This window comes from Gymnoscopelus microlampas, assembly GCF_963454915.1.
Source record: "Gymnoscopelus microlampas genome assembly, contig: SCAFFOLD_38, whole genome shotgun sequence".
Classification (NCBI taxonomy): domain Eukaryota; kingdom Metazoa; phylum Chordata; class Actinopteri; order Myctophiformes; family Myctophidae; genus Gymnoscopelus; species Gymnoscopelus microlampas.
Genome location: NW_028155792.1, coordinates 469,770 through 490,000, shown reverse-complemented (window position 1 = coordinate 490,000; position 20,231 = coordinate 469,770). Strand labels below are relative to the sequence as shown.

General features: G+C 42.3%; 1 protein-coding gene across 2 annotated transcripts in view; it reads left to right on the top strand.

Annotated features, from left to right (window-relative positions):
* Nucleotides 1-20,231, top strand: part of LOC311041255 (multidrug resistance-associated protein 1-like) — an 88,308-nt gene that overhangs the window by 49,647 nt on the left and 18,430 nt on the right. The window contains exons 15-20 of one of the 2 annotated variants that reach the window (XM_084086155.1): nt 2,427-2,603; nt 4,289-4,456; nt 8,631-8,808; nt 11,754-11,804; nt 15,875-15,926; nt 17,340-17,478. In XM_084086155.1, coding sequence (XP_083942281.1) covers nt 2,427-2,603; nt 4,289-4,456; nt 8,631-8,808; nt 11,754-11,804; nt 15,875-15,926; nt 17,340-17,478 — 765 coding nt within the window. The remainder of the gene's footprint in view (nt 1-2,426; nt 2,604-4,288; nt 4,457-8,630; nt 8,809-11,753; nt 11,805-15,874; nt 15,927-17,339; nt 17,479-20,231) is intronic. The other variant, XM_084086156.1, reaches the window with a different exon arrangement.

The window sequence follows — 20,231 nt, the reverse complement described above, 5'->3', positions numbered from 1 at the left end:
TTCTGTGTGGTTGTTTGTGTGTGTTTGTGTGTGGTTCTGTGTGGTTGTGTGTGGTTGTGTGTGGTTCTGTGTGGTTGTGTGTGGTTCTGTATGGTTCTGTGTGGTTCTGTATGGTTGTGTGTGGTTGTATGTGGTTCTGTGTGGTTGTGTGTGGTTCTGTATGGTTGTGTGTGGTTGTGTGTGGTTGTGTGTGGTTCTGTGTGTTTGTGTGTGGTTGTATGTGGTTCTGTGTGGTTCTGTGTGGTTGTGTGTGGTTGTGTGTGGTTGTGTGTGGTTGTGTGTGTGTGTGTGTGTGTGTGTGTGTGTGTGTGTGTGTGTGTGGTTGTGTGTGGTTGTGTGTGGTTGTGTGTGTTTGTGTGTGGTTCTGTGTGGTTGTGTGTGTGTGTGGTTGTGTGTGGTTGTGTGTGTGTGGTTGTGTGTGGTTGTGTGTGGTTGTGTGTGTTTGTGTGTGGTTCTGTGTGTTTGTGTGTGTTTGTGTGTGGTTGTGTGTGGTTCTGTGTGGTTGTGTGTGGTTGTGTGTGTTTGTGTGTGTTTGTGTGTGGTTGTGTGTGGTTGTGTGTGGTTGTGTGTGGTTGTGTGTGTTTGTGTGTGTTTGTGTGTGGTTGTGTGTGGTTGTGTGTGGTTGTGTGTGGTTCTGTGTGTTTGTGTGTGGTTGTGTGTGGTTCTGTGTGGTTCTGTATGGTTGTGTGTGGTTGTATGTGGTTGTGTGTGGTTGTGTGTGGTTGTGTGTGGTTCTGTGTGGTTGTGTGTGGTTGTGTGTGGTTCTGTGTGGTTCTGTATGGTTGTGTGTGGTTGTATGTGGTTGTGTGTGGTTGTGTGTGGTTGTGTGTGGTTTTGTGTGTTTGTGTGTGGTTCTGTGTGGCTCTGTGTGGTTGTGTGTGGTTCTGTGTGGTTCTCTGTGTGGTTGTGTGTGGTTGTGTGTGGTTGTGTGTGGTTGTGTGTGGTTGTGTGTGGTTCTGTGTGGTTCTGTGTGGTTGTGTGTGGTTGTGTGTGGTTCTGTGTGGTTCTCTGTGTGGTTGTGTGTGGTTGTGTGTGTTTGTGTGTGGTTGTGTGTGGTTGTGTGTGGTTGTGTGTGGTTGTGTGTGGTTGTGTGTGGTTGTGTGTGGTTCTGTGTGGTTGTGTGTGGTTGTGTGTGGTTGTGTGTGGTTGTGTGTGGTTCTGTGTGGTTCTGTGTGGTTCTGTGTGGTTCTGTGTGGTTGTGTGTGGTTGCGTGTGGTTGTGTGTGGTTCTGTGTGTGGTTCTGTGTGGTTGTGTGTGGTTGTGTGTGGTTGTGTGTGGTTCTGTGTGGTTGTGTGTGGTTGTGTGTGTGGTTGTGTGTGGTTCTGTGTGGTTATGTGTGGTTGTGTGTGTGGTTGTGTGTGGTTCTGTGTGGTTGTGTGTGGTTGTGTGTGTGGTTGTGTGTGGTTGTGTGTGGTTGTGTGTGGTTGTGTGTGGTTGTGTGTGGTTGTGTGTGTGGTTGTGTGTGGTTCTGTGTGGTTATGTGTGGTTGTGTGTGGTTGTGTGTGTGGTTGTGTGTGGTTGTGTGTGGTTGTGTGTGGTTGTGTGTGGTTGTGTGTGGTTATGTGTGGTTGTGTGTGGTTCTGTGTGTGGTTCTGTGTGGTTGCGTGTGGTTGTGTGTGGTTGTGTGTGGTTGTGTGTGGTTGTGTGTGGTTGTGTGTGGTTGTGTGTGTGGATGTGTGTGGTTGCGTGTGGTTGTGTGTGGTTCTGTGTGTGGTTCTGTGTGGTTGCGTGTGGTTGCGTGTGGTTGTGTGTGGTTGTGTGTGGTTGTGTGTGGTTGTGTGTGGTTGTGTGTGGTTCTGTGTGGTTCTCTGTGTGGTTGTGTGTGGTTGTGTGTGGTTCTGTGTGGTTGCGTGTGGTTGCGTGTGGTTGTGTGTGGTTGTGTGTGGTTGTGTGTGGTTGTGTGTGGTTCTGTGTGGTTCTGTGTGGTTGCGTGTGGTTGCGTGTGGTTGTGTGTGGTTGTGTGTGGTTGTGTGTGTGGATGTGTGTGGTTGCGTGTGGTTGTGTGTGGTTCTGTGTGGTTGCGTGTGGTTGCGTGTGGTTGCGTGTGGTTGTGTGTGGTTGTGTGTGGTTCTGTGTGGTTGCGTGTGGTTGTGTGTGGTTGTGTGTGGTTGTGTGTGGTTCTGTGTGTGGTTCTGTGTGGTTGCGTGTGGTTGTGTGTGGTTGTGTGTGGTTGTGTGTGGTTGTGTGTGGTTGTGTGTGGTTGTGTGTGTGGTTGTGTGTGGTTGTGTGGTTGTGTGTGGTTGTGTGTGGTTGTGTGTGGTTGTGTGTGGTTGTGTGGTTGTGTGTGGTTGTGTGTGGTTGTGTGTGGTTGTGTGGTTGTGTGTGGTTGTGTGTGTGGTTCTGTGTGTTTGTGTGTGGTTGTGTGTGTGTGGTTGTGTGTGTGTGTGTGGTTGTGTGTGTGTGTGTGGTTGTGTGTGGTTCTCCAGGGTTCCGTGGCCTACGTTCCTCAGCAGCCATGGATCCAGAACGACACCCTGAAGGACAACATCATGTTCGGTCAGGAGAGGAAGGAGAGGTGGTACCAGTGTGTGGTGGAGGCCTGTGCCCTGCTGCCTGACCTGGAGATCCTGCCCGCAGGAGACAACACAGAGATCGGGGAGAAGGTACTGTACATACTGTACATCCTTGGTTCTCAAAGTGGGGTCCGGGGACCCCCAGGGGTCCTTGAGGGAGTTCCAGGGGGTCCCCAGCTAAATGATTTTATGAACCAAATGGACCCTTATGGGTCTGTAACTCTGAGAGTGTATAAATGGAACCAAATGGACCCTAACGGGTCCATTTGGTTCCATTTGTACACTCTCAGAGTTACATTAACATTGATTTTACTATTTAAATTGGCGTCCCAGAGATATAAATGCCATTAAATGGGGGTCCGTTGCCTCTAATGCATGTCAAACTGGGGGTCCTTGAAATTAAAATGGTTTAGAATCACTGCTAGAGCCGTAAAAATCTCTCTCTTATGGGGGTCCCTGAGGCATATCTTTTCAAATGGGGGTCCGCGGGCTATTAAGTGTGAATTTGGGGGTCCTTGACATGAAAAAGTTTGAGAACCACTGCTGTACATACTGTACTTACTGTACATACTGTACTTACTGCACATACTGTACATACTGTACGCACAACGAGGACACATTTAGACCCAGTGGTTATCAGACTTTATTTATTTTATTTTCAAGGACTCTGATGGTCATTACACACCGGCCATTATTCGGTGTGTAATGTAATTATTCGGTTATTCGGTCTCGTTCCGAATAAGCTCCGTGGAAGCTTGCATTGACTTTATAAGGTTTTTAAAAAAAAACGTATTATTCGCATAAAAAAAATCACCCCCGGTGTGTAAGGACCTTAACTCTGTGATAGTGTTGTTTTTGACAGCGAGTTTTGATTTAGTTTTAGTCATATTTTAGTCACCTGAAAGGTTGTACTTTTAGTCTGGTTTTAGTCGACTAAATCTACAGTTGATGATTTTCACTTGGCTGCATTTGAAAATAGCAGATCTACAAGCTCACAACGCGTCGCACTGCGACACGTTGTGAGCTTGTAGATCGGCTATTTTCGGTATGTGACACCCACGCACCCATGATGACTTGTCTTTTAGTTCTACTGGATCTCTTCTCCACTAGATCCCTCACTAACATTTTAGTCTAGTTTTTATTTGTTGACGAAATTGTCAATATATTTAGTCTTAGTTTTAGTCATCATAGCTTAGTTTTTATTTAGTTTTTATTTAGTTTTTATTTAGTTTTCGTCAGTGAATAAAGGTAGTCAACAGATATTTTTCGTCATAGTTTTAGTGGACAAAATCAACACTGCTCTGAGAGTGTACACATGAAACCAAACGTTCAGGGTCTGTTTGGCTGCAGGGTCTGTAGAGGCCACAATTGCTCAAAATAAATCTCTCTTTTGTCTCTCTGTCTGTCTCTCTCCTTGTCTGTCTCTGTCTCTGCCTCTGTCTCTGTCTCTCCCTCACCCTCTCTCTCCCTCCCTCCCTCCCTCCCTCCCTCCCTCTCTCTCTCTCTCTTTCTCTCCCTCTCCCTCCCTCCCTCCCTCCCTGTCTCTCTCTCTCTCTCCCCCTCCCTCCCTCCCTCCCTCTCTCTCTCCCCCTCCCTCTCTCTCTCTCCCTCCCTCCCTCCCTCTCTCTCTCTCTCTCTCTCCCCCTCCCTCTCTCTCTCCCCCTCCCTCCCTCCCTCCCTCTCTCTCTCCCCCTCCCTCTCTCTCTCCCCCTCCCTCCCTCCCTCCCTCCCTCCCTCTCTCTCTCTCTCCCTCCCCCTCCCTCCCTCCCTCTCAGGGAGTGAACCTATCAGGCGGTCAGAAGCAGAGGGTGAGCCTGGCCCGGGCCGTGTACTGTGACTGCTCCGTCTACCTGCTGGACGACCCGCTGTCCGCCGTCGACGCCCACGTGGGGAAACACATCTTTGACAAGGTGGTGGGCCCACAGGGCCTGCTCAAGGACCGGGTGAGGAGGTGGCTTATACTGTAGTTCAACGTTTTTCAGGCCAAGGACCCCCTAGCTGAGAGAGAGATGAAGCAGGGACCCCCCTCACTACATATTGTATAAAATGTAAACTTTTTTCATAGATATCATATATAGCTTCATTGACTATCATTCCCCTCTACACCTCTGGGGCGGCAGTGGCTCAGGGGTAGAGTGGCCGGGTAGAGTGAACTGGAAAACCGCAAGGTTCCCAGTTCGATCCCGGACTGGGGGGCTCCCCTAGAGTTAGTGTAGAAGTGTCCTTGAGCAAGACACTGAACCCCTAATTGCTCCCGATGAGCAGGTTGGTGCCTTGCATGGTTTCCTCCTCCATCGGTGTGTGAATGTGCGTGTGTGAATGGGTTAATGGCACAATCAATGTAAAGTGCTTTGGATAAAAGCGCTATATAAATGCACCATTTACCATTTACACCAAACCTCTACACCAAACCTCTCAGCGGTAAATATTGGTGGTCAGAGGATTCTACTAGCAAGGAGTTCAACTATGTTCACTTGTATTTTGATCATAACTAGGTCAGTGATGACCATAACTAGGTCAGTTATGATCATAACTAGGTCAGTGATGACCATAACTAGGTCAGTTATGATCATAACTAGGTCAGTGATGACCATAACTAGGTCAGTTATGACCATAACTAGGTCAGTTATGTAAACTCCATGTTTGTCAGAGAGGTGGTATAGCTGACCCATGTTCTGCTCACAGCATGTGTGATGGATGATAACACTTGTAAGTGTGTTTGCTCTGATCACTGATAAAGTCTGTGTGTGTGTGTGTGTGTGGGGAGGTGTGGTGTGGGGGTGTCTGCTTGCTGATAGAGGGTAAGTTGGGGGCCGTTTCCACTCTCCCTGGCTGAACACGCCAAGGCGCTCACCCTAAAATCACCTAAAATCTCTTCCATATGCTGAAAGTTCAAGCTCAAAGCTTCAAGCAAGATAAAAACGTCTCTCGTGAACGGGCCATGGGGCAAAATAAATGCTCAGCGCTACGCCACGCTGCTGGTGTATGTCCAGAAACGTGGTGCTCTCATTGTAAACGTCCCGTTGTAAACGATTCACGCTGTGGTCAGGAGAAAAGAATGTTTTGGTGGACATACAGGCCCCTATGTGTGGACATGGTGTCTGATAAGCTCTTTAACCCATTAACACCGGGACAGCATCTGTCATTTTAGATTTTAACTACTTTAACCATTATTTTATACTTTGGGCTATTCAAAAATAGCAGATCTACAAGCTCATAGCGCGGAGAGCTATGAGCTTGTATATCTGCTATTTTTGAAAAATCTTGAAAATACGTGCACATCTTTCAATATATTTATTTTTTAAAAGCGAACATTTGTAACTCAAATCTTTACTTCTGCTGGGGGGTCCCTGGAACAAAATATTTTGAGATGGGGGTCTGCGGCCAAATACATAACATTTTGGGGGTCCTTGACATGAAAAAGTGGTGAGAACCACTGATATATACTGCTCAAAGAAATGTAGGGAACACTTTGATCCCTTAATTATTTTGAGGTTTTTCATGAACTGTGTACATAATGCTAACGAAAACTGCTCAAAAGAATTAAGGGATCAAAGTGTTCCCTTCATTATTTTGAGCAGTGTATATAGCAACATCAGTAAAAAAGCGCGACACTCGGCGCCGCGCTATGAGCTGGTAGATCTGCTATCTTCGAATGGCCCAAAGAAATCTAAAATGACAGAGACTTGTTCCAGGATTCCTGCACTTTGTCTATACAGTATGTGAAGACGTGGTATAATAATGTGTGTGTTTTCTAACGCAGTGGTTCTCAAACATGTTTGGCTCAGGTCACCACTGTAAATAACCTTTTCATCCACGGCACCCCTGAATGACATTGTTGCTTTATAGCACCTTTTGTCGTATTAACAGGACTTAATATGTACATCTTTTACCCAAAGATACAGTATGTCACGAGGACAATTGGAGAGAATATTTGTTTCCATTAGGACAGACTGAGAATGACTTTTATGCTTGGCGTTTGACCACTGAAATTCCATTTCTATTCTGGGGGGGAACAGTCACCAAAAATAGCAGATCTACAAGCTCACAACGCGTCACGTTGTGACGCGTTGTGAGCTTGTAGATCTGCTATTTTTGGTGAAGAGACTTGGTGTACTGTAGGCTGAAAAAGAACGCATCAAGTACATTGTAACTCAGGTCAGTTTTACTAGTATAGAGGGTCTACAAGTGATCAAACTGAAGTGACATTTGATAAATTCCAAATATTATCAAAGTATTCTGAGGCACCCCTGGACTTGCATCAATTGATTGATTGATTGACATTTTTATTAGGCAAAAGAATGTAAAACAACACAGTTACATTTATAATGCTTTTGTCTAAAAGGTCCGGCCAAAAAAGTCCTTGCGGACTTGTTTCCGTTGGGGTCCTTGAATTAATTTCATAGACATATATAGTAGCAACCAAACAGTTCAAATATCATCATACAAATACAGAGGAAAAGAATACCACTATGTACAAAAAAAGCATGAAAAAATAAATAAATATATATATATATATATATACACAAAAAAGGGGAGGGGGGGGTCGTCTGTCTACCGGGAAACTGGTACTAGCTCCTCTTTAGGCCTCCAGAAAGATGAGTTTTTAGGGCTGTTTTGAATGAGCCCAGCGAACTGCATTTTTTGAGGGATGGGGTTAGACTATTCCATTCCTTGGTGGCCGTGCTGTAGAAAGAGAATTTGCCCATGTTTGTTTTATGGGTGGGTGGTACCAGATTGTTGTTTACGCTCCCTCTAGTTTCGTGACTGTGGGTGTCACTAACTTTGTTTGAGGTATTTAGACAGATATGCGGGTATGGGGGGCATTTCGGGCAAATCTGCATTTACAATGTTGAAGACCAGTCCCATTTTTAGTTGCGTCAAGGCACCCTATCGTGCCATGGCACCCACTTTGAGAGGCCCAATCTAACGTGACGTGTGGTCCTCCACAGACGCGTGTGTGAAGGCGTGGAATAATGTGTGTGTTTTTTTTATAACTTTGTTTTTATTGAGGAATCGAGGATACATCAAAACAGTTACATTTATCACTTTATCAAATAAAACAAAACAAATCAAATCATAAAACAGACATTTACATGTACTTAGACAAACACAAAAATAAAATGAAATAAAGAATAAGAATATAAATAAAATAAATGACATATATTGACCTTTGTGGGGGTGCACATTAACCTTATTTTCTTACATCATCACATCCCTTCTCTTTGGATTATATATATTATCCATTTTCCCATCGTTTTTCATAGAGATCTTCCCTTATTTTCAGTTTGAATGTTAATTTTTCCATGTCCTGAATATTGTCCACTATGTTTCTCCACTGTGTATAGTCCGGTGTGTCAGTCTTGAGCCAGTTCCTAGTGATAGCCTTTTTCCCAGCCGCTAGGAGGATTTTGGCTCGATAACAGTCTCCTGGATGTACAGTTCCCTCCATATGACCCAAATACATTACAAGTAGGGGTGTGCCGATACACTAATTTCACGAAACGATACGATACGATATTTGGCTCACAACTTCGATACGATTTCGATACGATACGATACGCATTTTTTTTATTATGAAAATAAATGGGGGAGAAAAAAAGGAAATGCAAACAAATAATTCTGTTTTTGCATTATTCAGACATGCAAACTTGTAGCTTTTCAGCCGTTTTGAATCCAAATAGGGCAATAGTGTGACACCTGACCCGAAAAAAAACAACATGTTGTCACCCTTTTCACCTCGGGGCTGTTTGCATGCCTGATTATAATGATTGGTGATCGTTTTTTTTTTCAAAACGATATTTTTTTTTTCCAAAACGATACATATCGTCGCGAAAACGTATCGCGATATATCGCGGGACGATATATCGGCACACCCCTAATTACAAGACAAGAATGGGGAATGTCATAGCCCAAAACCTCACATATTGTTGAGTGCAGAGTTTCCCAAAAAGGCTAGATTTTCGTACAGCTCCAGAAGACGTGTGTATGATTGGAGTCAATGTTTCCGCAATGTTTTTCTCCAGCCAGGCTGTTGATTCTTCATTTGTTTGCTTTTAATCTGGGGTGTGATGAATGTGTGTGTTTTCTAACATGACGTGTGGTCCTCCTCCACAGACGCGCGTGCTGGTGACCCACGGCCTGAGCTACCTGCCCCAGGTGGACCTCATCCTGGTGATGGTGGAGGGCGAGATCACGGAGATGGGCTCCTACCTGGAGCTGATGGCCAGGGAGGGGGCCTTCGCCGAGTTCCTGCACACCTACGCTAACGCCGAGCAGGGAGACGACGACTCAAGTGAGACCGCAGCGCACGCTACAAGTACTCAAGATATTTTTACTTCAGTTAAAAGTAGCAATACCACCATATAAAAACACTCTGTTACAAAGTAATTAAGGCCTGTGTTCAAAATGTTACTTGAGTAAAAGTACAAAAGTATTGGCAGCAAAATATACTAAAAGTACCAAAAGTAAAAGTACTAATGTTTGAAAATAGCAGATCTACAAGCTATTTTCAAATAGCCTATGTATAAAATAGGGCTGAAGTGGTTAATGTGTGTTTTATAATATAATCATTTAAATCTGCAAAGTAACTAGTAACTTCAGCTTTCAAATAATTGTAGTGGAGTAAAAGTACAATATTTGCCTCTGAGATATAGTGGAGTAGAAGTAAAAGTAACACAAATTGGATATACTCTAGTAAAGTAAAAATGGCAAGCTCACAACACCTCACAATGCCACATAGATCTGCTAAGATCTGTCTTTCATGTAATATTTGACAATTTGGCCCCCCCGGAGGCCGGGACCCCCATAAGAGAAGATGTGTGTTAAAAAATGTGTTTTTTTTTGGGGGGGGGGGGTTAATTGGTTAACTGACTCTTGGTTGACTCTGTTCCACAGATAAATATTGTGAAAATAGCCGATCTACAAGCTCACCACGCCTCACAATGCGAGGCGTTGTGAGCTTGTAGATCGGCAGTTTTTGCCTCTTTCTTAGGTAATATTTGACAATTTGGCCAATGCTTGACCATTTCTTTATAGTATAGTTTGTTGGTTACTTTTGACGTAGTAATGGTCTTATTATTAGTTAATTTATCATTTTAATTTTAGAAGTATTAAAAAGGTCTTGAGCCAGGGACCCCCAGCCCCCACAAGAGAAGATTTATGTTTAAAAAAAAAAAACATTTTGGATGCTTTCCTGGTTTTAATGGGTTATAAATGGTCCACAGAGTGATGGGGCCAAGGTGTTGGCTTCATCAGTCTGCAGTCTATCTGGTTTGGTCGTGATCCTTGTCATCTTTTACGTCTCATTTTATTTCACCGTGAACGTTGTCGTCCTCCATCCGACCTCTCAGCATCTCAGAGCTGACTTATATCCATGGTCCCCACGGTCATGAAATTCCTGGAAATATTTTGAAATAAAAATAAAAAAAATCCAGTACTGGAAAAGGTTTGAAATTGATCAAACATCATCAAAGGTCCTGGAATTTATCAAGGGTCCTGGAAAAAATATTTGGCTATGCATTGTTTTTGGCTATTGATTTTGTTAAAACAAAACATTTTCATAAACATGAATAATATTACACGAAATATGTAACATAAGTAGTTTTTCGCCGAACGGGCTGTGTGACGGCAGCCTAATGTATGTCTCAAACTTTATTTTTGCTACACTGCCTATCTTTAAAAATGTGTGGGGACCCTGTATATCAAACATGGCAACGTTGCCTCCTCCTCGTTTGCTTCTACATGTGAGACGTCGCTGCCCCCTGCTGGCGTAATATGAAACAGTCCTGTGTCATGTGCATACTCAAATCTTTGCTTCCAGGGGGTCCCTGGAACAAAATATTTTCGGATGGGGGGTCCGCGGCCAAAATATAAATCCCCCCAGAAGCAAAGATTTGAGTTACAAATGTTCGCTTTAAAAATATATATATATTCAAAGATTTGCGCAAAAGTTCCACGATTTTTCCAAAAATATCAGATCTACAAGCTCATAGCACAGCACTCGGTGCATAAAAAACAATCAAATCATTTATGTTGTTACATTACATTACATTACAGTCATTTAGCAGACGCTTTTATCCTAAGCAACTTACAATAAGTGCATTCAACATAGGTAGGGAATGAAACTACTAATCACCAGAAGTCTTAAGTACATTTTCTGCTAAAACAAGCAACTAAGAGTATACCTAGCGCTAAGGTAAAAGTGACATATATCAGCTACCTACTTTATTAAACAGATAAGACACAACAAAATCAAATGAGCAAGAGCTAAAACAAATAAGTGTATTGAATAAACAAGATCCAATACAACAATAAAACAAGAGTTTGTACAACTAGTTAACAACAAGTAGGCAAGGCTAAGAGGAAGGGTAGTGTTTCCTGAAGAGGTGGGTTTTCAGCCTGCGGTGAAAGATGGGCAGTGACTCTGCTGTCCTGATATCAATGACTCTGCTGTCCTGACATCAGTGACTCTGCTGTCCTGACATCAGTGTCTCTGCTGTCCTGACATCAGTGACTCTGCTGTCCTGACATCAGTGACTCTGCTGTCCTGACATCAGTGACTCTGCTGTCCTGACATCAGTGACTCTGCTGTCCTGACATCAGTGACTCTGCTGTCCTGACATCAGTGACTCTGCTGTCCTGACATCAGTGCCTCTGCTGTCCTGATATCAGTGCCTCTGCTGTCCTGACATCAGTGTCTCTGCTGTCCTGACATCAGTGTCTCTGCTGTCCTGACATCAGTGACTCTGCTGTCCTGACATCAGTGACTCTGCTGTCCTGACATCAGTGACTCTGCTGTCCTGACATCAGTGACTCTGCTGTCCTGACATCAGTGACTCTGCTGTCCTGACATCAGTGACTCTGCTGTCCTGATATCAGTGCCTCTGCTGTCCTGACATCAGTGCCTCTGCTGTCCTGACATCAGTGCCTCTGCTGTCCTGACATCAGTGTCTCTGCTGTCCTGACATCAGTGGGGAGTTCATTCCACCACTGTGGGGCCAGAACAGAAAAAATGCTGTGACCGTGTAGATCGGCCAGATTTCTGTCGTTAGAACTCAACAACTCATCCCCCCGTGTTCTTCAGCCCCGTCTTCTTCCTGTTCTCTCCAGCCTGTGTTATGATTTATTGCTCCGTGTTTGTCTTCTTTACATGTGTCCAACTGTCCATGTGTCTGTCTTTCTCTTTGTGTCAACCCCCCCCGTGTTGTGTCTTTCTCCTCTGGTCTGCCCTTCATTCAGAAGAGGGAAGGGAGGATGAGGAGGAGGAGGAGGAGGAGGAGAGAGATGAAGGTTTGGCTGGTTGTTGTGTTCATTGGTCCGTTAGGGGGGACGTAATATCTGACCTCAGACATCACAGTGTGTTTACTCGTCATGTGGAGCTTTGCATAAGGTAGCATGTGGAGAAAAAACATGTTTTTAGAGTGTTCTGTGCCTCTGGAGTAAACCAGGTTAACCCATTAAAACCAGGAACGCATCTGTGCAACCACCTTATTTTATTACTTTGGCTATTCAAAAATAGCAGATCTACCAGCGTGGAGTTAACATTGTTCGCTTTAAAAAATATATATTATATTCAAAGATTTGCAACATTTTTTGTCAAGATTTAAACAAAATAGCAGATCTACTAGCTCATGGCTTTTTTGAATAGCCAAAGAAATCTTAAAATGACACACACAGATGCGTTCCCGGTCTTAATGGATTAACTGACATCACGTTGTCTTTCCACTGCTCTGCGTCTTTTGAATAAAATTGCTTGTAGATCGGCTATTTTCGGACACCTGTTCGCAACCAAGAATAACATGGCTTGTCTTAGTTCTACTGGATCTCCCCCATTAAGATTTTCTTCTAGTTTTTTTATTTGTTGATGCAGTTGTCAGTTTATTTAGTCATAGTTTAGTCTGTATTTTTTGTTTAGTCATCATAGCTTAGTTTGTATTTAGTTTTATTTAGTTTTTTGTGGAAAAAAAAAAAGTTTTAAGTTGATGAATTGAACACTGACTGCACTCCACACAACGAGCAAACACATGATGTTGTCTGACAATCAGTGGAAACATGTCCTCGTCTTGTTTCCTCTTTGGTGCTTTGGTACGTGCATGAAGGTACCAGAAGGAATGGATTACTAATCAGCCTGCGTGGGCAGAGTCTTGGTGTAGGGTTCATGTGTGGGGGTGTTGGGTAATGTCCGCACACATTATACAGTATAACGCCGTCCTGGCCTTTATTCAATAAATAAAACAAAGTACACCCCCACAGGGGGCAAAATGCTGTTGTTTGCAAGGTTTGTTTTTTTTGGACCACCACCGGTTGTGTAACTAAAGATGTGCTTCACTCAAACTCAGCTCTGTGACTACAGTATACTGTAAACGGGTGAAAAGGACAAGGAAAGCAGTAAAGATACTGACAGGGTGCTTCTTACTTAAAGGGCACATACAGCCATTCTCAGCATGTATTTGCATGTCAGCCTTTTCATTTTATGTAATATTTTTGCCCTTTTTTGCCATTTATTCAACCTTATCTCCTTGTAGTATGGGTCCTCTCTGATGCTCACTATAGCAGTGCCATTCAGTCTGAGTCTACTTTATCTGATAATGTCATCGGCAGAGATTTGTTGTTGATGCAACAATCGTGTAAATCTTTAGAATCCTAAGGCAAAGGCTATATTTTTCACTTTGCTTTAAAGACATAGTTCACCCCCAAAATGACTTTTTTTCCTATAGATTCGTCATCTCATGAAGACTTGAATTCATGGATATTTATTTGTTTGTGTCTCATTCCTAACACAATAATTTGATGACCGGCAGCGGTTCCGGTAGGAGACACAAAGAGTTTCCTTTGTGTCTCCTACCGGAACCGCTGCCTACCGGTCCGCTGGTCATCAAATTATTGATGACATGGTGACTAATCAATAGAAAAAAAGTTTTTTTTGTGGGTGAACTATCCCTTTAAACTCCACAGCTTCACTGAGACACAGAGTGAGTTGACAGACATGGTTCCTTCTACGTTGAGCATCAGTGAGGACTGATGGATGGAGATGTCATGGTTGAACCAAGTGTTCCCCAGCCTCCTCAACACAGAGAGGTTCAGATGACCTGACTCTGTCCTTTCATAGCGTCCTTCATAGTGCTGCTGCTTCATAATGTTCATAATGTTGTTGTGGCTCAGCAAGGAGGGATTTTCATCTCTTCACTTTTGTTTGGCCCAGTTGTTGTGTCCAGACCAAGGTTATAATAGTTTTGTATTTTTCATTTTAGTTTAGTTTTAGTTTGTTTTGATTTTATTATTATTTTTATTCAGTTAGTTTAAATTAGTTTCTTGAGCAGATTTGCTAGTTTCAATTGTTTTTTTATTTCTGATAATGCTAATAGTTTTTAATAGTTTTAGTGTTGGTTTTAAATTTTTTTATATACTTTCAGCCCTTTTCAAAACTGCACCAAATAAACATATAAGTCAGGTTCAGGATTGAAAAGGGCCAGAGTAAGTATTGTGTAGTTAAAAACTCAAGAAAAGATGGCTTTTTAAAAATGAAAGGCCATTTTGTCTATCATGTCAATTTGTTCTAGTTAGTTTTGTAAACACACACTACAGTTTCAGTTTTCATCTTTTTGTGTTGTTTTTAGTCTAGTTTTTATTTTTTCAATTTTATTTTTTGTTATTTTGTTAGTTTTGTTTAACCCATTGATACCTGGAATGCATCTGTGTCACTTTAGATGTCTTTGGCTATTCAAAAATAGCAGATATACAAGCTCATAGCGCGGCACCGAGTGCCGCGCTATGAGCTTGTAGATCTGCTATTTTTGAAAAATCGTAAAAAATATTTTTTAAATATTTTTTTTCGATTTTTTTTTTTTAGGATTTTGAAAATGTTTAGAAGCGGCCTCAGGTCTCAATGGGTTAACTATAATAACCTTGGTCCAGACTGGCTGCGTAGTGGCACTGTGCATGTCCTATCAAACAGCTGGTGTCCCGGAAGTGTGACCCCTGACCCCAGAACCTGATCTCAAACAGTACAACCGTGCTAATAACCTGTATTATTATGCACGGCACTTTGACCCGTTAAATCGGGGAACGCATCTGTGTCATTTTTTTATTTCTGTGGCTATTCAAAAATAGCAGAAATACAAGCTCATAGCGCAGCATCGAGAGCTTGTAGATCTGCTATTTTTGAATAGCCGAAGTATAAAATAATGGATATAGCTAAACATCTAAAGTGACACAGTATGCGTTCCCGGATTTAATGGGTTAAGCATCATTTAGAAATAAATATTTCAATATAACCAGACTAAAGGTCATTTCAGACAGGAAGTGGCCGACGCGCCTATGTCATTCATTTTCAACGAGAGGCGGGCGATTTATTGAGGACGCTGGGAGAAGTTGAGGGGGCGGTGTGGAGAGCAGGCGCGGTCCCGTGAAATTCTCGCGCTTGTGCTGGTTTGTGCACGTGTGTGTGCGGCAAGAACTGGATTGTGGTGAGCTTTCCTTTTCTCCACACCGCGCAGGAGGACAAAACAACAATGATGACGGCGCGATCCCCGCTGATCCAAGCGGTAACGCCCGCGTCCACCGCTCCCCGTCTGTTAAGACCTTTAGGCTGTCATTTAACCCATTGAGACCTGAAGCCGATTCTACATGTCTCCTAAATCTCAACAGTATTCTCACAAAACGTATGTTTCTATATCAGTGGTGCTCAATCTTTTTCATGTCAAGGACCCCCAAAACTATATGTTTTTGGCCGCGGACCCCCATCAAAATATGTTGTTCCAGGGACCCCCAGAAGCAAAGATTTGAGTTTAAAATGTTCGCTTTAAAAATGTATGTATTCAAAGATTTGCACACATTTTCACGATTTTTCAAAAATAGCAGATCTACAAGCTCGTAGCGCGGCACTGCCGCGCTACGAGCTTGTAGATCTGCTATTTTTGAATAGCCCAAAGTGTAATGCTTTTTAGCTCAAATCTAAAAATGACACAGTTCCAGGTCTTAATGGGTTAAATAATAGTTATAGTAGTAGCAGTAGTCGTTGTAGTAATAATAGTAATAATAATAACTGTTACCAGTGTTCAGATAAAACGTACCCACTGGTTGCCATGTTGTTGTTGTTCTACATCAAAGTAGTGTGACTCCCGCTAGGATCTGTTGTACTGCTGTGTGTGTGTGTGTGTGTGTTCTGTCTGAAGCTCATCTGTTCAACTAACAGTTTGACCTTGGGGAAGAAAACCAGCATGGTGTTGTTGTTTGAATACGCCTATACACACACACACACACACACACACACACACACACACACACACACACACACACACACACACACACACACACATATATAATCAAGTGCTGATCTCACTGTTTTCCATTTCTTTTAGCTTCTGGACCAAAGAAAGGAATGGAGAACGGAGGTCCTGCTGCTGTCATTGGGTGAGTGTCTGGAAAAAACAAACACATTGTTGATAACATGCCAACAGACCAGTTCACTTTATATTATAACAACATGCCAACAGACCAGTTCACTTTATATTATAACAGACCAGTTCACTTTATATTATAACAGACCAGTTCACTTTATATTATAACAGACCAGTTCACTTTATATTATAACAGACCAGTTCACTTTATATTATAACAGACCAGTTCACTTTATATTATAACAGACCAGTTCACTTTATATTATAACAGACCAGTTCACTTTATATTATAACAGACCAGTTCACTTTATATTATAACAGACCAGTTCACTTTATATAATAACAGACCAGTTCACTTTATATTATAACAGACCAGTTCACTTTATATTATAACAGACCAGTTCACTTTATATTATAACAGACCAGTTCACTTTATATTATAACAGACCAGTTCACTTTATATAATAACAGACCAGTTCACTTTATATTATAACAGACCAGTTCACTTTATATTATAACAGACCAGTTCACTTTATATTATAACAGACCAGTTCACTTTATATTATAACATGCCAACAGACCAGTTCACTTTATATTAAGCTATGTGCAATTTTTATCTAGCACTTTATGTTGTTGTTTTTTTTTGGTAATAAAGTTGGTTCCTTTTTATGTAAAGTGACTTTGGGTATTTAGAAAAGCGCTAGATAAATCTGAGCTATTATTACATTTGCGTATCAAGTCTGCATACACACACACACACACACACACACACACACACACACAATGCGGTTAGACCGTCAAGCACCTCAAAATATGCATAATATGATTTGCTACTTACTATTGTAGCATTATTATTGCTGTGATGTTGAGGAACCAACAGTAAATCATGTTACTCTTGTTTACTGGTTTATATAAGAATAACAACACAATGTTCAGTGATATTTCACCCTGATGTATTAGTGTTGATACATGGGTTACATGTGTGTATCTGTTCTCTACAACACTAGTTCTCAAACTGTTTTCACGTCAAGGACCCCCAAAATGATATGTATTTGGCCTCAGATCCCCATCTGAAAAAGAGTTTGTTCCAGGGACCCCCAGAAGAAAATACGTTTTTAAAATATCGCTTTTTTTTAAATAATGTTCAAAGATTCGCACAAATCTTCAATATTTTTCAAAAATAGCAGATCTACAAGCTCATAGCATGGCACGAAGTGACGCGCTGTGAGCGTGTATATCTGCTATTTTTGAATAGCCAAAGAATATAATTAAAAATATGAACACGTTTTGCTGGGGACCCCCTGGAACAACCCCCCCCCCCCCCCCGAAAGGACCCCTAGGGGTCCCCGGACCCCACTTTGAGAACCAATGCTCTACGACACATAGAAGTGTAAATGTTCCATCATGTGAACCTCCTCCCTGACAGTCAAGGCGTGCAGAACAGCGGCAGTTCCACCAAACTGGCTCAGAAGAGCGGAGGAGGAGAAGACGAGGTTCTGGGGAAGAAGGCCAAGAACGAGGAGGTGGGGAAGCTGATGGAGGCTGACAAGGCCAACACGGGGAAGGTAAGTGCATGGATTACACTTATCTCAGGTCATTGTGGATGATTCCGTAAGAGTCGGACCATGTCTTTCTCTTGTCTTCCTCTAAAGCAGTGCTTTTTCAACCCTTTTTCATATCAAGGTTCATTATTTATTGGGCATTTGAGCCACGGATTCATCACCGTTTGATGACATTTAGCCTCTCAGAACCAAGACTTAGAATCATTTGTTAGATAGATACTTTATTTGTCCTTGCGGAAATTCATTTTGTGCCAAGCAGCCATCAGGATACAAAAAATCACAAACACATAACATAATTACAAAATACATACAACTAGACAAGGCAACCAGTCATGGTTCAAGAGGCATCACATTACATTACATTTTATGCACAGAACTGAGATGGGGCCTGTTTGTTCAGGAGTCCTATACTTGTAGGGACAAATGATCTTGAAGCCCTAGCCTGCAACATTGGCTCTGTGTACCGTCGTCCTGATGGTAAAAGGTGGTATTGACTGTATAACGGGTGCGTTCTATCCCAAGCAATAGCTCTCCCCTTCCTAAGCACCCGGGTCTCATACATTGCTGCCATACTCTCATGTCGTACCCCAGCTATCTTGCTGGATACATTGATGATTTTATGGAGTTTGTTCTTATTAACCAATGATAATGAGCCATACCAGGAAACAAAACAGAAAGTCAGTGCACTCTCCACGAAGGATCGATGGAAGAGTACCATTACACTTTTTTCCACGTCATACTGTCTCAGTCTGCGCATAAAATGCAGCCTCTGCTGACCTTTCTTATAGATGGCATCAGTGTTGGAATTCCATGTCAGCTTGGAATCAATTGTTGTACCCAAATACTTGTATTCCTCAACAGTCGCCACCCCATCCCCATCAATAACTATTTGCTGGTGTGCATGAGCACTAGTCCTAAAATCAAATATAACCTCCTTAGTTTTCTTAATATTCAATTGAAGGAAGTTACTCTTGCACCAACCAGCAAACTCATCCACTGTTCTTCGGTAGCCCAACTCATCGTTCTCAATCAGACCAACAATAGCTGTGTCGTCTGCCAGTTTAACAATACAGGTGTTATCTGAGTCACTCCTACAGTCGCTTGTGTACAGAGTGAACAATACCGGTGAGATCACGCTCCCTTGCGGAGCCCCCGTGTTGGTTGTAATAGGGAGAGATATTGCTTTGTTCACCCTGACATGTTGTACCCGATCAGTCAGGAAGGACTCCACCCATCTGATGATATTGGTGTTAACACCGAGGTCATACAGTGTCCCCATCAAAATATGAGGTCTCATCGTGTTAAATGCAGAAGAAAAGTCTACAAAAAGTACCCGAGCATATCGTGTCTTTTTTGGTTGGTCTAGATGATAATAGATCTTATTAAGCATAAGAAGAAGAGCGTCATCAGTGCCCCTCCCCTTTCTATATGCAAACTGCAAGGGGTCCATTTCATGTTGACGCACATTACTGAGGAGGTCATTTAAAATAATGCGCTCCAAGCTTTTGATTATCAGTGATGTCAAGGCAACTGGCCGATAGTCGTTAAGGACTTTGGGATTGGACATTTTCCACGCTTTTGGAATGTAGTGCGTATCTACTGATAACTGGAACATGTGTCTCAGTACAGGGCTGAGCTGTTCCCTACACTCCTTCAGCACATAACCCCTAATCCCATCGGGACCCGGTGCTTTGCGTGGGTTAATTCTTTGAGGGTTCTACACACCTCCTCCTCTGTTATTAAAAGTGATTGACCACTGCCGAATTGGTCCTTTAACAAATCACGTTCAACAGAAAAATCTGAGGTATCAAATCTGCCATAAAAGGTATTTAATTCATTGGCAAAAGACAGATCGTCACTAGTGTTGATGACCTCTTTCTTTTCTTTTATTCCTACCATTGTATACAACCCCTTCCATGCTTGTCTTACATTTGTATCCCTCATTTGCCTTTCAATCTTAAGTTTGTAGTTGTATTTACATTCAGTAGTTATCCGTTTTATATCTCTCTGGATAGCTTTCACTTGAATTAGGTCACCTTGTTCAAAAGCACGTTTCTTCCTATATAATGCGTCTTTCATTTCCTTATTCATCCATGGTTTATCATTTGGAAACACTTTGATCCTTTTGGATGGAATAACACTATCTGTACAAAACTGTATATAGTGCGTTACAACAGAGTTAAGTTCATCAAGATCAGCACATGTGTCATTAAACATGTCCCATAAAGTACAATCAAAACACCCCTTAAGACAGTCAAGTGACTCCTCACTCCACTTCAGAATGTTTTTTACTTCGGGTTTGCTTGATTTGAGTCTCTGTTTGTAATATGGGATCAGATGGACAGCATTATGATCAGAACTCCCAAGCTTCATTTTTTGGTGGCTCTTGTATGCGCCCTTTATGTTTCCAAAGCATAAATCAAGAGTGTTTTCCTTTCTTGTGGGGCAAGTGACATACTGATAGAAGTTGGGCAGTGTCTGCTTAAGCGAACATCCATTGAAATCTCCCAGTACCAACTTGGGGGAGTCAGGAGAAATATTCTCCTGCTTGGCCATTGTCTCATATATTACCCCTGCGGCTGCCTTCATATTGAGTGATAAATATCTGACCAAATTCTCTTGGCAGGTAAAATGTTGGTATCAATAGGAGAGATAACAGGCAAATGTTGATCAAATTAACACTTATTTAATTAAGTAATGCAGATGTTTAACAATACTTTAACTCTTGAGAGCATAAAATGTAACCAAATGGACCT